The following is a 17,759-nucleotide window of genomic DNA, read 5'->3' as shown; positions in this document are numbered from 1 at the left end:
GGTGCAATGGGTATGGAGCAGGTAGTAACATAGAATGTGACAGCAGATAAGAACCATTCGGCCCATCTAGTCTGCCCAATATTTCAAAATACTTTTAATTAGTCCCTGGCCTTATCTTAAGTCTAGGATAGCCTTATGCCTATCCCACGCATGCTTAAACTCCTTTACTGTGTTAACCTCTACCACTTCAGCTGGAAGGCTATTCCATGCATCCACTAACCTCTCAGTAAAGTAATACTTCTGGATATTATTTTTAAACTTTTGCCCCTCTAATTTAAGACTATGTCCTCTTGTTGTGGTAGTTTTTCTTGTTTTAACTATAGTCTCCTCCTTTACTGTGTTGATTCCCTTTATGTATTTAAATGTTTCTATCATATCCCCCCTGTCTCGTATTTCCTCTAAGCTATACATGTTAAGTTCCTTTAACCTTTCCTGGTAAGTTTTATCCTGCAATCCATGTACATGTACAAAGAGTGCCAAAGCCACATTAGGCACTTTATGTGTTAAACATATTTATTCCATGTTGTTCAGCCAGGTCAGTGAGGGTATTTGTGCCTCAGTGGCCATACACTATGAATATGGCACTGAGCACTTCAGGACACCAGCAGATCATAAAATTAAAAAGTAAAAAAGTCAGTCCGTCAGGTCTATTGCAATGTGTGAGTCTGGACATTTTCTAAGTAGTTTGATAAAAATGGAAATAGCTTGCTCCTGACATATTTTAGAAACGTTGCTACAATTATTTTCTGGTTCAAAACACAACTTTTGTGTTTAACTAAAAGTCGTGACTATAATCTTGTGTCTTTTCCTATTAAATTTCATGTGAAATATGCATTTCGGTGTTCTATATGTAGGTTAAAGAGATTATTTTTATATTTATATAGATTTTCATGTGTACAGATGTATACGAAACACAATTTAAACAACGGTTACTTAGAGACCGCGCTGAAAAGGAGAGCGGCCGGCGGGCGCCGTGACATAATCTTTCTAAAGTGTAACTTCTTACTAATTATTTATTTTTAAAGTCACATATCTAACAGGATTTGTTTGTTTGTCATGACGGGATCACTTTAACTGATAATATGAAGTGATTCATTTTTTTATGATGATCTTTTATAAATGTAACGTCTTTAGGGCTTGTCTATTTATGACTTGCTTGCCTGCCACCTCTTGCTCTCACCAACGTCCTGTCCCTCTGACACTCACGGCAGCACTTGGCCAACCCTGCAAATCTGTCACGTAATGCCAATATGTTAGCTTCACTATTGTCACATTGGTATTAAAACACAATTACACTTTGTTTCTACATTCCACTGACCAGAGGAGGCTCTAGAGTTGAAGAGTGACATAAGGTGAGGCTCCATCAAATGTGAGGCCTTAGGCGGTTACCTAACTGTCCTGAGTATAGAACTGCCTCTGTCAAGTGCAAGACATTCTCACTAGTGAAATAATCACAGCAGCTACATGGCATGTGCTGTAGTTGCCGTGACAGAGCAACACAACTACCTGCAGAAGTGTTTTCCTGCTTTTCTCTATCCCTCAAATTTTTGCTACAGGCAAACAGCAACTGATTGATAGCTGATGAACCTTTTTAAATTAATTGAAAAATAAATATATACATTTGCTTAAATTCTAATAGTACAATGTACAGATATTTCTCTTTTACTGCTAAAACTTCCACCTACCATATCAACTGGAGATTTCACGTATTTCCTAGTTTAACAGAGAAGTGTGTAGTAATGATTAACCTTTGGCAATACACCTGTTTTGGACTATGTCTCACATGACGCTCAGCTGTCATGTATCCAAGAATGCACCACAGCTGCATTTGTGTCAAAGGTTATCAGTAGCCTTGTGGAACAATTAGTTTGGAGTGGTTCGTCCACATCAAATTCTTTTTAATTCACAACTGAACAAATCGATTCGTCCGGGATTTACCTGGAGAGTCTTATTCATTGAATATAATAATAAAAATGTTGTTTGAAATGCTGCATTGGGCCCTTTACACTCTCCTCCCCTTTCTATAGGTCAGTCTTAGAGCATACTCGCTTGCTGGACATTTTCCCTAACTAGATGTTTATGCTGTATACGTTGGGGGATGAAATGGTTAAATATAAAATGCACAATTTACAAGAACAAATTGTTCTGAGCTGTGAGTTCTCCTAAACTGACACTGGACACACTCTGTGCCTTTGTTCCTTTACAGATGAGGCTTGTATTCGAACATGTTTCAGGGCACAAAGGGAGTTTGCACGGGGAAACAGCTGGCCTGCCCAAACAGCTGTTTTCTGTTTCTTGGGTTTTGAAAAGACTCTTATTGTACAGGAAAGAGGCAGAAAGCTAGCTCTCCTGTTTTCTTGTGCAGTTTTCTAAATCCCCTTCTTTCCCTGTGTTTCATTTCCCCTTTTTCCGGGATTCTCATAGTTTTCCCTTAATTTCCATTTTTCTGTCATTATCTTTACGAACACATGCTGGTTTTCTTTTTAGGACCCATCAACATCTGTGTCAGTAACTAAATGCCCAACCACATCTGTACAGCAAAGTAAAATAGGTTAAGAAGGGAGAGTAAAGGTTAACACAAATCTAATATTATTATTATTATTATTATTTTATTATTTATATAGCGCCAACAAATTCCGTAGCGCTGTACAATGGGATGTTTTCAAAGAACAACCCAGGATGATCTTGCCTCTGGATGGCACATCTGCAATGATTTTTGACAAAAATAAATTGAATTATTATAATGGCAAAATAATATTAAAGGGTTACTCCAATAATCATAACCACTACAGCCTGCTGTAGTGTTTATGATGCCTCTTTGCCTTGGTAATGGGGCAAACTGTTCAGCAATGGTTTTCCCCCTTACGTGGATCCCTGCCAGGCTCTGAGGCTCACTGGAGGTCTGAAACCAAAAACCAAGGCCATCATCTTTCAATGGCTGAGAGCATCAGCTGACTTTTCTCAGCCAATGACTAACATTCTGTGCAATGAAAGAAGTTGCACAGAATTAACATTAGCCAACTTTAGTTGACTTCTCAATAAAACTGGCGGAGGTGGAGTTAAACCTTTAGCAGGAGAAGGGTTAAACTCCATATGTGCACATACGAACTTCAGGTCCCAGGACAATTTTAAATCACTGCAGTGGTCATGGTGCTAGGAGTAATCTGTTACTTTACTGATCAGATATATATCATTAACCCTTTTGGTAACGTGTTTACCTGAGCTTTCCTCAGAAGAGTGAGCTCATAGAGAACAGAGACACAAGCTGATTAAGTAAGCATTTAATCTGACAAAAAGATTCACAGTGCTATGTACAAAAATACAGAAATAAATGACATACAGAAACACAGATAACAGATAGCAAAACAGTCCATAAAATAAAATAGGAGAAAACAAGAAATTCCTTACATATATTTACCCTTATAAAGTGGCGTACACACAATCCATGGGGCCCCGGTGCGAAACTGATCCATGTGCCGCCTTTCCCTTCGCTCCCCCCCCGACAGACACACATACACAGACACACAGACAGACACACACACATACACACAGACACATACAGACAAATACATACAGACACATACACACACACATAATCACAGACAGACAGACACACACACACACAAGACACACATACAAAGACACATACACCCACACACAGACAGGCACACACATATAGACACACAGACAGACACACCTACACACACACACACACACACAAAGACACATACATACATACACACAGGCACATACAGACAGACAGACACATACACACATACAGACACACCCATACAGACACACACACGCACACACAAGACACACATACATACATACATACGAACAGACAAGCACACATACAGACAGACAGATACACACCCATACATACACACAGACACATACACACACATACATACCCACAGACAGGCACACACATACAAAGGCACATACATACAGACAGACATACACACAGACACACACACAAGACACACATACATACATACAAAGACACATACATACAAACAGACAGGCACACATACAGACACACACACAGACACATAAAGACAGACAGACACACATACATACAAACAAACAGACACTGCTGACCGGGCCTTGAAAATCCATCTCCATCGGTTGGCCCTAACAGCATGGGCCACCCGATGTACCCCTTGAACGGCGGCCTGGCGGTTTGCCGTGCAGGCCGGGGGCCGCAAAACATGGCGGCTGGTCCTGGGTCGCAGGGGTCCGCAGGGCGGCTTGGCCCGCTGGAGTGACGGGGGCGGCTTGGCCCGCTGGAGTGACGGGCCCGGTCGCAGCTGCGACCCCTATATGTACGCCAGCGCCCTCATATATAATTATCGTGGGAGATTCAGATGTTACAGGTTACCAAGTAGTTGTTGAAAAAGGAAAATCTCTCCGCCAGGGTAGTCCAACATGCTCAATATATGCCTTAAAACTAGTTGTTTCTAAGTGGGCAGACCCCTGGGTGGATCAGAGGGGTTTGGCCTGGCAGTTTATTGCCCACTCCATACCCCTTAAGGACACATGACATGTCTGACATGTCATGATTCCCTTTTATTCCATAAGTTTGGTCCTTAAGGGGTTAAATTATGTTGTCATTCGAAGAACCCAAAGTCAGAGCATATGCACCAATACTTTTTACGATCTCCTATGTCCAGCTCTGTTGATGGTTATCTAGTAGTTTTATGGCCTAGGCCTGGTTTAAGATAAAAGCCTACCATAAATGTTATCCCATTGTGTACAAAAACAACTCATAACATATATCAAATGACAACTCATGCTTTGGCATGACAGTGCTATCTGCACGGTATATTTTGTTTGGTTTTTAAATGACACGGCTGGGTTAAGGGGTAAGTGTCCATATCCATGATTTGATGCGTAGAATTATTCTTGGGGTGGTAAACTGTTTATTCCATAATCCTCTGATGGACAGGAAGTTGAGACGCCCGATACAAACTGAACTGCATCTACAGAAAATTTAAAAGGTATGCATCTTTTTTTATTTCTATATCTTTACTTATTTATTATTATTTTTTTGCATTCTTTTTTCATTTTTTATCTATATATTGTGTAGAAAAGGGGAGTCCGTTTCCCTTTGAAACTAGAATATTGGAAATGGAGAAGTGTGAGAGGAGGAAGCCCTAAAGGAACACTAACATTAAAATAAACATATAAATTAATTTAAAAGGTTTTAATGTTAGAGTGTACCTTACTTACATGCCCCATTCCTTACAAAACAAAAGGTGGTACATTTAATCCAGTAATCCAAAACACTGCACATACAGCTCTCCGGAGCACTCCCTTTCTAACAACTACTAAGTGAAACTGTAGCTCAAAACTAAAAAAGTGAACTGTTGGTTTTGGAGATTTTAATATTGATTGGCTGAATCCTAAAAATAATAAATCATGTGCGCTGTTTAAGACTTTGCAACTAGCACAATTATGTTCCTCCCCTAGTGTACTGCATACACAAATTAAAGGCCACTAAATCCCCCCCCCAAGATTATAATCACCTTGTCTTTCAAAAAATTTAATCGTGAATCCTTTTTAAACGATCTCATGAACATACCATGGCACAGATTAAGTCTAATACCAGATCTAGACTCTGCAATTGTATTTTTTTCAGTCCGCGCTCTTGCATGTTTGGAATTTGCATGCCCCCTGCGTAAAGTGCAATTAAAAGGATACACCTGCCCTGGGTTCCAGCTGACCTCATTCAAATATACCAGTTTAGAGATTCACTGTGGTCAAAGTTTAAGCGTACTGGCCCCATGAACGATCACTGTACCTACAGACAAGGGCAAAAATGCATGCACAAAACAAAAATGGCAAAGGCCCAATATTTCAGTGAAAATTTGAACAACCTATCAAACCCAAGAAACTTTTGGAAAATCATAAATTGCATACAAACCCCAACAATCCACTCCCAACCCTCCACTTTCAAAATAGACAACCAAACACTGCAACATCCCCTAGATGTAGCAAATGCCTTTAATAATTATTTTGTTGGATGTGCTACCACCCTGGTTGCTAAGAAAACAAATGACACTAATTTTCAGAACGCAAATAAAGATCAGGCCCTGCCAAATCTTCAAAATCCTCATTTAGAGAAATTAAATTTTAGACCTGTGCCTGTTAGTGTCGTTAATAAACATCTTAATAATTTAAAAATTAAAAACCAGTGTGGACCAGTTCAAATCCCAGCAATGTTGCTGAAGTTCAGTGTGCCAGCAATTGCTAAACCTGTCACTACCCTTATCAATAAATCCCTGGTGTCAGGAGACATGCCCTAACTTTGGAAGACTGCAAAAGTTTGACCTATCCGTAAAAGCTCCCAGTATTGTCAATAATCTTGGAAAAATGCGTCCACACGCAACTATGTGAATATTATCAACAATCAAATTATCTAAACCCTTATCAATCAGGCTTTCGTCCAAATCACTCAGACTACCCTCTTAAAAGTTTGCAATGACATCCAAGTTGGCATGGAACAAGGAGACTTAAATGGAGCTCTTTTCCTTGACTTTGCAAAGGCCTTTGACACAGTAGACCATGGCATTCTTTTGCAAAAAAGTAAAAACTCAGGCATTGGTGAATGTCCGCTAACCTGGTTTTGATCGTATGTTTCAGACCAATTGCAATATGTGGTCATTTCTGATTGCGCTTCCTTCCCTCTTCCAGTCACGTGTGGTGTTCCCAAGGCTCCATACTTGGCCCCCTGCTATTTACATTATTTATAAATGATCTGCCTAACGTCTGCAAATCCTCACCTGTACACATGTATGCAGACAACACTGTAATCTACGTTAGTAAACCCAAGCTACTGCAGCTTGTAGCTGTGCTCCAAAACCAATTCACAGAGGTAGAAAAGTGGATAGCGGATAACAAACTCTTCCTAAACACTGACAAAACTGTTACAATGATCTTTGGAACTGTACCTAAATTACATAAACTACAAAATCAACAACTGTGTATCAGAACAAATTCAAATAGCACACTGACAGCAGTCTGCTCTTTTAAATATCTCTGTTGCTAGACCCCAACCTATCCTTTGGCCTTCACAAAATCTCTTCAAAACTTTACCCAAAACTAGGTGCCCTGTACAGAAACAAATCCTGCCTAGGCCCTACAGTAAGGAAACAGTGCAACAAATGCTAATGCCGGTCATTGATTATGGGGATATAGTTTATGCACCCGCACCACAAACCTACCTTAATAAATTTAATACGTATAATTTGTTCTGCCGCTTTGTACTAGAATGTAATTACTTTCCCCACCACTGTGACATGCTAAAGGAGCTAAACTGGCTGTCGCTGGAATCCCGACACACGCTTCATCTTTCCAGCCTTGTGCATAAGAGCATTTCTGGAAAGCTCCCAACCTACCTGAGAAGAATGCTTTCCCCGGCTGTTCCCACCTCATATAACCTCCGATCCAATACTAGCAAGATATTTAGCATACCGCAATACAAAAATAAAGTGGCTCGATCCTCCTTTTCTTACAGAGCACTGCAATTATGGAATAACCTCGGGGACACAGTCAAATCTTCATTCAATCTAAAATCTTTTAAGAGATCTATGGCAATATACCTCCGTACAGAATGCACCTGTCATGGTTGAATATATTTATTACATGTTATGTATTGAATTTATATATGTGTGTGTGTATGTGTATATATAATATATATATATATATATATATATATATATATACCGTATATACTCGAGTATAAGCCGACCCGAATATAAGCCGAGGCCCCTAATTTTACCCCAAAAACTGGGAAAACTTATTGACTCGAGTATAAGACTAGGGTGAGAAATGCAGCAGCTACTGGTAAATTTCTAAATAAAATTAGATCCTAAAAAAAATATATTAATTGAATATTTATTTACAGTGTGTGTATAATGAATGCAGTGTGTGTGTATGAATGCAGTGTGAGTGTATGAATGCAGTGTGAGTGTATGAATGCAGCGTGTGTATGAGTGCAGCGTGTGTATGAGTGCAGCGTGTGTGTATGAAAGCAGCGGGTGTGTATGAAAGCAGCGGGTGTGTATGAAAGCAGCGGGTGTGTATGAATGCAGTGTGAGTGTATGAATGCAGTGTGAGTGTATGAATGCAGCGTGTGTGTATGAGTGCAGCGTGTGTGTATGAGTGCAGCGTGTGTGTATGAGTGCAGCGTGTGTGTATGAGTGCAGCATGTGTATATGAATGCAGCGTGTGTATATGAATGCAGTGTGTGTATATGAATGCAGTGTGAGTGTATGAGTGCAGTGTGTGTGTATGAGTGCAGTGTGTGTGTATGAGTGCAGTGTGTGTGTATGAGTGCAGTGTGTGTGTATGAATGCAGTGTGTGTGTGTGTGTGTTGCAGAGCCTTGGTGGGGGGTGGGCAATTTTTTATTTTTATTTTTTTTATTATTTAAATTTTTTTTGTATTATTATTTATTATTTTTATTTATTTAATTTAATTATTATTAGTATTGTATTATTATTTATTATTTAATTATTATTTTTTTATTATTACAAATTATTTTTTTTCGTCCCCCCTCCCTGCTTGATACATGGGGCTCTCCTTCCCTGGTGGTCCAGCATTGGCAGTTCAGTGGGGGGGAGAGGGGGGCTGGCAGAGCTGTAACTTACCTGTCCTGCAGCTCCTGTCAGCTCTCTCCTCCTCCGCGCAGTCCGTGCAGCTCCCTCTGTCAGCTCCCAGTGTAAGTCTCGCGAGAACCGCGGCTCTCGCGAGACTTACACTGGGAGCTGACCGAGGTGCTGAACGGACGGCGCGGAGGAGGAGAGAGCTGACAGGAGCTGCAGGACAGGTAAGTAACGCTCTCTGCAGCCCCCACAGCCCCAGTCTGTATTATGGCAATGCAAATTGCCATAATACAGACTATTGACTCGAGTATAAGCCGAGTTGGGGTTTTTTAGCACAAAAAATGTGCTAAAAAACTCGGCTTATACTCGAGTATATACGGTATATATAATGTTTGTATATTGTATTTTTGTAATATTGTATTCTATTGTAACAATGCAATGTTTTGTGGACCCAGGACATACTTGAAAACAAAATAAATGTTAATGTATCCATCCTGGTAAAATATTTAATAAATAAATAAATAATGCAGATTCTAGGCACTTCGATCACTTCAAATCACTGAAGTGGTCATAGTGCTTGCAGTGACCCTTTAAAAATAACTTTAAATCTAATAAAAAAAAACCTACATATTAACAGATTTGTCTATACTCTATTGAGCAAAGTTATCCAGTCATTCATATTTGCATAAAGTGTTAGGCCACGAAACCTGCTTCTTTTAGCTGAAGTTGTTTTAGTGACTGTAATAATAAAATTATTATTATTTTTAATAAAATCTTAACCAATTCCGCAGCGCTGTACAATAGGACCCTGTTTAAATGTGCTTACATTATAAGGGTTCATTGAAACTGAATAAATATTGTGCTTAAGAATTACCAACAAATTAGTAGGTTAAACAATCTACTTATCTAAAATGTAAAGCAAGACCTATGCTATATGTCTAGGGGAAGGCACAATCTTAATGAGATTTTTGCCATTTGTTTAAAACAACCCACTTTTCAGATAGTGGATACAAAAGTATGTTGTGGGGAACAAGCTAAATGAAAAAAAAACTAACAATAGTTGTTGATGGTGTCAGTACTCACCCTCTCCCCACCAGTCAATACTTGGTAAAACTATCTTTGGCTGCAATTGCAGCTGTGAAAGTTTAGTTGTAAGTCTCTACCAGCCATGTACATAATCCTGTAATTTTCTTATCATAATTGGCCTCCTGTCAGGTTGAATGGGGACAAGCTTCACGCCTTCTCATATATTCTCAATCAGATTGAGGTCTGGAAGATCCCCAGGCATCTAGCCGAGACATCAGGATTTTTTTTTGGTCTCCAGCGTTGGGTCAGTATACTTGATATAACACTACTGGGTAAATGTGTATGCACTTTATTTATGTATATTATGTGTGTATTAATTCATAATGCTATGCACATTTACATTTATGCACTTTATTTTAAATGGATGTTTGACGTTTGTCATATCAATAGAATCTGTCTTTCTGCATAACTTGGTGTGCTATGGATTTTTGTATTAGGTATTTGTAGTCCTGGTGTGGTAACAGGCTTTCTCCAATTTTAGCACCCTGCTGAGGTTGTGTGCATGAATCACTGAATTGCCCATACAGTTGAGTGCTTGCTGTGGATTTTTTTGTGTGTGTGTGTCAGGACTTTGACTAAACCATTCTCAAGATATTATAAGTCTTGGCCTTTAACCTTTGGCAGTGTGTCTAGGGTCATCCACCTGCTGTAAGGTAAACCCTAGACCTGGGTGTCAGATTGAAACAAGTTTTCCTGTATAAATTCCCTGCGTTACCTCCATTCATATTGCCCACACCGGTTTCCCAGTTCCTGACCATGAAAAACATACTCCACCAACATGTGTCACTAGCGATGGTATTCTCAGTGTGATGGATGGAAAAATAAATTTTGATCTTCTGAAACCTAAGAGCAACATATGTCCATAAAGATCAACTTAAATCCCAGCTGTGGACTTATCCAACCTCTTTAGAGCTACCACTGGCCTCTCAATTGCTTTTCTGACCAATGGCCTCCTACTCAGTTGTTTTGGTAGATGACTCTCTCTACACAGTTACTGCCATATTCTGTTCATGTTCAAAGTTTGGAATATTATTTTAAAGAATCAAACCCTCATTAGTTCTCCTTAATAACTTTTATATTTGATTTTGTTTGATTTCCTAGTCTTTGTGATCCTGTTACTTTAGATATGCTATCTAACAAATTGTGGGCCTTCGCAAAAAACACTTCTATTTCTGTTGATATCATATGAGACCTTAATTGCATGTGGGCGAAGTACATTCACTTAATTATGTCATTTCAGATGGCTTCTTTTCAGTGTTTCGTAGAAACGGGAGTGAAATCTTATGTAAACAAACATCTAGGTTTTTTTAGTTTAATATTTGCATCACATTGCAAATATTACATTTGAATTGGCATGTTACATTACAATTATTACATTACATTTGGCAAATGTTAGTCATGCTGTGTAAAACTAATATCAACCTTCCCATTAAAAATATATTTTAATTCCAGGTTGGTGGTAGAATGCAAGGGACTGCTTAAGTGTATGTTTGTGTGCATATATGTACATGTGTATCTATATCAATACATCTATAACACACACACATTCACACATTTAACGTATGTCCATATTTGTAGCATTGAGTGGATTAGAAGCTTTTACTTTCCTGGCTAGTAACTGCTTGTTACACTTAAGTCATACTTTTTCACGTTTACAGCCTCTCACGCATTATCTGATGTACAGATTATTTTTACGTCTTGCAATGTAATCGGTTATTAATCTGTTGCTATTTTGGTCTATGCTAGGTCACTATCCTAATTTTAAAACACCACCAGCTGGGCGTGTGTCATTGTCACAAATTCCTAGGCCTGAGTTGCTGGTTATAGTCTGTACATGATTCACACACTTGTATGTCCAATAAAAAGGGGGTTCATAAGTTTATTTGTTTTTGTTGGGTTGTGCCGGTTTAATGTTTTTATATTATGATTAAATGCAATCATACGTAAATATGTTAATCAAAATTTTGCAGAAAAGTAAGAAGAAATGATGGTAGGACTGTAGAGCTGATAGCAATATTATTTAGATATAGATAGATTAATAATAGGGTGCCTAGTCTCCACTTACATTGTATTTTCTCCAATAAAGCTGTCACTGTATGCATAATAGTCCAATAGTCCACATATTCAACTAACACTATACCCTTGCATGGTGAGGCTTTCTTAGTGGCATAATTATATCATATCCTTTACTGTGTTCTTATTTACTGAACTGAAATGGGCCACACAAGGGAGTAGCAATAGAGGTCTGTGCCCCTATACAGGACCCCGAGGATATTACCACTGTAAAAAGATTACAAAAAAAAAGGTTGGTGTGTTTAAAAATGAATAAATATGGCTGGCAGAAATGATTTAAATATTTAAAAAACATTATTAAATGGCTGCTGAAAGTATGGCCAATAGTATGTTAGAAATGTGGATGAGACTTGAACAGTGACTGATAAGCTGGTATTAATTTAGGAGGGGGGGGGGGAGAGAGAATGGAATATGGCTAAAAGCAGAACATACCAACTCAAATCTGTGTTTGAAAAAAATATAAAATGCACAATGAGAAATTGTATGGGAGGCATGGCATCTACAAAACCTTGGGACTTATGTGATAAGGTGGCTTTTAACCCAGTCCATAAATATCCCCTCATAATGTAACAATCCCAAAACACAAGGAGGTAGTAAGCAAAGGACCCAAACTGGCCAGGGACTGGGTAGCCTCACAACACTCAACACTCCTGTGGAATACCATTTTAAAATGGCATGCCTGAGCCTAAGAGGGAAAGTCAATGTCTGTCTATGGGTCTCAAAATGACTGTGTCTGTCACACAGTGTTTCTGAGGTACTTTCATTCAGCCACTTGCCTGCTAAAAATAAATAAATCTGTAAAGGTCTATACAGTGAGTGTTGCTAACTGATAATAATATGTTTTAGACCAGGAAATAATTCCTAAACATATCAAGAAAATCATATATATTTTTTTTTCTCTAATGAACTCCATCTTTCAAGCTCTTGAGCACAAGGCCCTCCTTTCTTTGAATCAGTTTACTTCAATCTTCAACATTTCAAGGAACTGGGACAGAGATACATCTGTAGATATATATGTTATATGCAACTGTTTATCAAGCACTTGTTTACATCAGTGTCATTTTTACAAGACCACTACTTGTTTAATTCAAAGAAAAATACATTTGCACTACACTACAACACGACTGAAATTCTAAAATTAAACATAAATATGAACAACAAGTATATAATAAATATATATTTATTGCATGTAACCTTTTACTGTACTTTTGGACACAGCAAAAAATATCAGGGCAAAAAAATAAAAATGCATCCTACTAAAAACAGGATGAAAAAGTTTCTCATAACGTTAAAAGGAGTGAATTAAGTTGATTCACAAACCACTCAGCATTTCTGGCAGGGTAATTATATACCGCACTGGCAATGAAGGGGTTACAAAAATGGGAGGATTTCATTATTAGCTCAGGTCACATAAACCAGTGGTACAAAAGTCCTCATGCACATTAAATAAAATAACCAACCTCCCCTCTGTGTCATTAGGGGCAGCACTGTGCACTTCCCACTCTCAGCACACCAGGACTAGTGAATAGTTTAACTGTTAAGGGTCATTTGTATTCTGACAGCATCACACGTTGTGTTAAAGAGGAGTTATCAATGTGTATGCTCTATTCACTCTTGTTTAGATTTCAGAGCCTCCCCAAAAGCTAGGAAACTCTGCTGCAATTGACAAAAGCCTCACAGGCAAAATTAACTATCAGACGATCAATTCACAACTTTCTACACAGAAATTAAATGTATCCCTCCTCTATGCATGTCTATTATGAAAAAATGTCTGTCAGACAATCTAATTTTCTATCTTGAAGTGTCAAAGGAAAACCTTTACATTCAAGCCTTTTGCATTTAAAATTCTCAAAATGTCAGGCCTTAAATTAATATTTGTCATAAAAGTTCTAAATAAACATGTCGAGAGGTTGCGAGCATCAAATGAAAAAGAGACTCTTACATAGTCAATAATGTAGGTTTTCGAATTTAAAGAAATCTTTAAAAATGTCTGAAACTGACTGGCTGTATATTCCATTTGAACAGCTGCTATATTTGGACATATTTTGTTTATACGAGTTATCCAAAATACATTAAATTTGGAATCTGAACTTGGCTTGATCCATTTAGAGCTAGATTATAAGAAATGTATTCACTAAACTATTTACTGTGGCTAGTTGATAAATTAACTGTAATAATCTGTATTAATCTCCAAGTGGGATTTAGATCTTAAAATTGTAAGAAATGCATATATTTGTTTTTTTTTCCTAATTTACCCTTAATCAGGCAAAGTTGCTTTTAAATAAATATACCTTTATCTAGTGTTGCTTTAATAAACTTGCTTTACATGCCAACACTATATTAAGCATTTTCATGAAGAACCATTTTCCAGAAAGAAAGAAAATATAAACTGAAAAATATTTTAACTAATGTTCAGACGCATTTGTTTTCTGAGAGATAGTGATTACCCTCTTTAGTTTAGGATAAAAAGTTTCAACTTGAGTGTTATGACCTTGACAACGTTGAAATATTATTTTCTTGATTAGAAAAACATTGAAAAAACTGCTCTGTTCCACAGAGAAAACAAAACAATAATCTAGAACTGGCAAAGGAACATCTTTTGTGTGCTTACTCTTAATAAGTAGGCCCAAAAGCCTAACTTTGAGTAAATGTTTGCAGAACCTTCATTTGCTGCACTAAGGAATTTGCCAACTCTTACTAGTTTACAGTTACACTTATTAAAGGAAAAATATGAGACAAATGCTGCATAATTAACCAAACTACAAAAATAGAGCCCATCAAGGTTCTAACTACTTTTTTTTTCTGACAGTTATCTGGATTAAGGCCAAAGTAAAAAAATAAAATAAAAAAAATATTCATTAAGAACTTGACACTTATATTCCAACTACTTTTACATAACAAAATACAAGTTTTCATATATTTTCTGTTCTTTATATGTATAGCTATACAATAAATAATTCATACATAAATAAAAAGATCTAGGATTCCTTGAATGTATTTGGCGTATTTTTCTTAGTACATTTTAATAAGAAGAAGAATACACATTATGTGTAGGTATATATTTTCAACACACCTATGTTTTCAAAAAGCCGTTATAATGAAAAGTATATGTATATCAATGGAATTAAGGTTTATTCATTTATTTTGGTCTGGGTTATATTGACTATTTTGAAATTACAAAAGCAACAGTTGTTCAGTTTTAGTACTCCCCTTTCACTTCTGGCCTAGATCACTTTATAACTTATCAAGAATTTCTAGAACCAAACTTTTATTTTTTTAATAATGGTCTGAAGGAATGTTTTTTTTTTTTTTTTTTAATAGAGATTCTTTTGAAGTATGCTGAAAACAATATCTGCAATTGTTATTAAACTTTTTTTTTTTTTAGAGTGATCTTGGATAAAGTAAATGGAAATACTTTTTTTTTTCTTTGTTGTTGTTGCAGGCCTTGAATAGATTAGTTTGGAATTGCTCAAAGCAAAATCTGCCTAACCATTTGTCTGCAAGAACAGCTGGCATGACACTGGTGCACCAGGATTTGGCACTCACCAGGTTAAACAGACTGTCAACATTATTACCCTTACACTTTCCTGGTCTGAAGCAGATCTAAAGCAAATAGAGGAATTTATCCCTAGAGTAAAGCCAGATGCCCCTTAGAAGAAACTGCTTGGAGAGGAAGGTCTTTTTATTTTATTTTATTTTTAGACACACATAATACATTTCTGCGATTTAGACCTCTGACAGACCACCTACCTTTTAACTCATCCTTACTCTCCAGACATGGTCACTATATTGCAGATTTTTTTAATACTGTACAATGAAGCAAAAACAGTGAAACAAATTATTTAAAATCTACAAACCAAAACTAATTGTCATATGAAATGTAACAAGAAGGCTCAGCCCAGTACAAAAAAACTAAACAAAAACAAACAAACAGAGCGTCCAACATTGCAATAGTACAAATGAGCAACATTTTTTGTAGATTATGAAATTGGAAAGAATTGTGGAGTAAATGTGTTACAGTAACCTTTGCTGATTGTGTTTTATGCCTAGTTCATATTTGCAACTACTAGCACAGAACACACATACTACAAAGAAAAGGCCAAAGTTTGCATTCTTACTCCACACACACACACACACACACAAAAAGTTTTGGAATATACAGTGAAACAGGAAACAGGCAAATCAACCAATCTGCGTCTGATCACACAGGGGTCACTAATTTATCAATGCATACACTGTGTCTTTGTGGACGTTCCATTAAAGTAGTGAAAGATTCTGATTGCTATAAAACAAGAGGATGGGTGAAACGGGACAGGGACAGCCATACATAATTAACCCTTTCATGTACCAGGGGGAAGGGGGGGCTTTGTAAGAAACAGACAAAAAATTAAGTAAGGAGCCCTTTGATCAGAGTTAAGGCAAAAACAATCAAGCAACTAGTAGAAGTGACACAGAAAAGGAAGAAGGGTCTTTGTAAAGTTATGGACACACCTCAGTCCTCTGGAGTTGCAGGAAGCTGTTCAGATAACTGGAGTGGATGGAGGAGTTCAGATCAGGGGGGCTTTTGGAGTAGCTGTTGATATCAGGATGGGAGGCATTGCTTGATTCTGGTCTGAAGGCATCAAAGGCACTGGTTTGGTGTGTGTCCTGCAGGGATAGGTAGACCCAGTTTAGGAGCTGGGCAGGCTGGTATACTGAAGCAGTGGTATCTATTGCTGACAGAAGGCTCATCTTGCTCCCCCCTAAACACAGGGAACAAAAACGGCAGCCTCTGGCCCCCTCCTCTCAAACACAGCCTGTGACTACTTCTCCCTCCTGCTCCTTCTTCACCCTCTTCCTCCTAACTCTCCTTTCCTTCTTCCTGCCCCCCTATCTTTCCTTCCTACAGGGATTTGGCAGAGTGCTCAGTAGGAGCATCGCCGCAAACTTCTCCCAGCTAAACTTTTCCCTTAATTCTCCCCCAGCAATGCAATCCGCTATGTGATCCCGATGCCCGGCCCATCCAGTGCAGGGATTGGCCCAGGCCGGACTGCCTATCTGCATATGTAGCAGGGAATGAATGTCAGGGGACTGCAGTGAGCCTGCACTGGGGCAGTGAGCCCCTCTCTTCCTAAAATGCCAAACTCACCGAGGATGCTGCGCTGTTAGTAACAATGTAACTATATGCATTGTTTAGTAAATTTATACAGTATATGTTATAGGGATGATGCATGTTACAATGATTGCATAGTTATGTCTCTATTAATATAAACGACTCTATCTTTTGTTTTATTAATCTGATCTAATCGTATTAATCTAATCTGATCTAATATGACAAACAATAATCTGATCTAATCTGACTGCCTATTAATCTGAGTGCGTATTAATCTGATCTAATCTGACTGCCTATTAATCTGATCTAATATGACAGACAATAATCTGATCTAATCTGACTGCCTATTAATCTGAACTAATCTGACTGCCTATTAATCTGATCTAATATGACTGACAATAATCTGATCTAATCTGACTGACTATTAACCTGATCTAATATGACAGACAATAATCTGATCTAATCTGACTGCCTATTAATCTGAACCAGTATGACTGACAATAATCTGATCTAATCTGACAGCCTTTTAATCTGTACTAACCTGGCTGCCAATAATCTAAATTAATCTGACAGCCTATTAATATCAACTAGTCTGGCAGTCTTTTGGTCTGATCTAATCTGACTGTCTATTAATCTGACTGTCTCTTTTAGATCCAATTTATATGTCTTTAGTCTAATCTGTCTAATTATCAGACCCAATCTATATATCTAGTAATTTAATATAATTTGTCTATTCGTGTTATTTAATTTATGTAAACTGCCTTAATCTAATCAAATATGTATGTTGATCTGATCCAATATGTGTTTAAATCTAGTATTATTATTGGCATTTATATAGCGGCAATTTACTCCACAGCGCATTACAATGGGCAATGAAAGGAACATTTATTCCTAATG

The 17,759-nt window shown here is 37.6% G+C and overlaps 1 protein-coding gene across 2 annotated transcripts in view; it reads right to left on the bottom strand.

Moving 5' to 3' along the window:
* The window catches only part of ZCCHC24 (zinc finger CCHC-type containing 24), a 365,856-nt gene extending 349,129 nt beyond the window's left edge, over positions 1–16,727 (bottom strand). For both annotated transcript variants that reach the window (XR_010085560.1, XM_063434179.1), the window contains exon 1: positions 16,262–16,727. Coding sequence is in view for 1 of the 2 variants with exons in the window: in XM_063434179.1 (XP_063290249.1) it covers positions 16,262–16,501 (240 nt within the window). In the remaining variant the exon portion in view is untranslated. The remainder of the gene's footprint in view (positions 1–16,261) is intronic.
* Between the last annotated feature and the right edge of the window lie 1,032 nt (positions 16,728–17,759).

Source organism: Pelobates fuscus, chromosome 10 (assembly GCF_036172605.1).
Source record: "Pelobates fuscus isolate aPelFus1 chromosome 10, aPelFus1.pri, whole genome shotgun sequence".
NCBI classification, from domain to species: Eukaryota; Metazoa; Chordata; class Amphibia; order Anura; family Pelobatidae; genus Pelobates; species Pelobates fuscus.
Note: the sequence above shows the minus strand (reverse complement) of the source record. Positions and strands in the feature narration are given on the sequence as shown.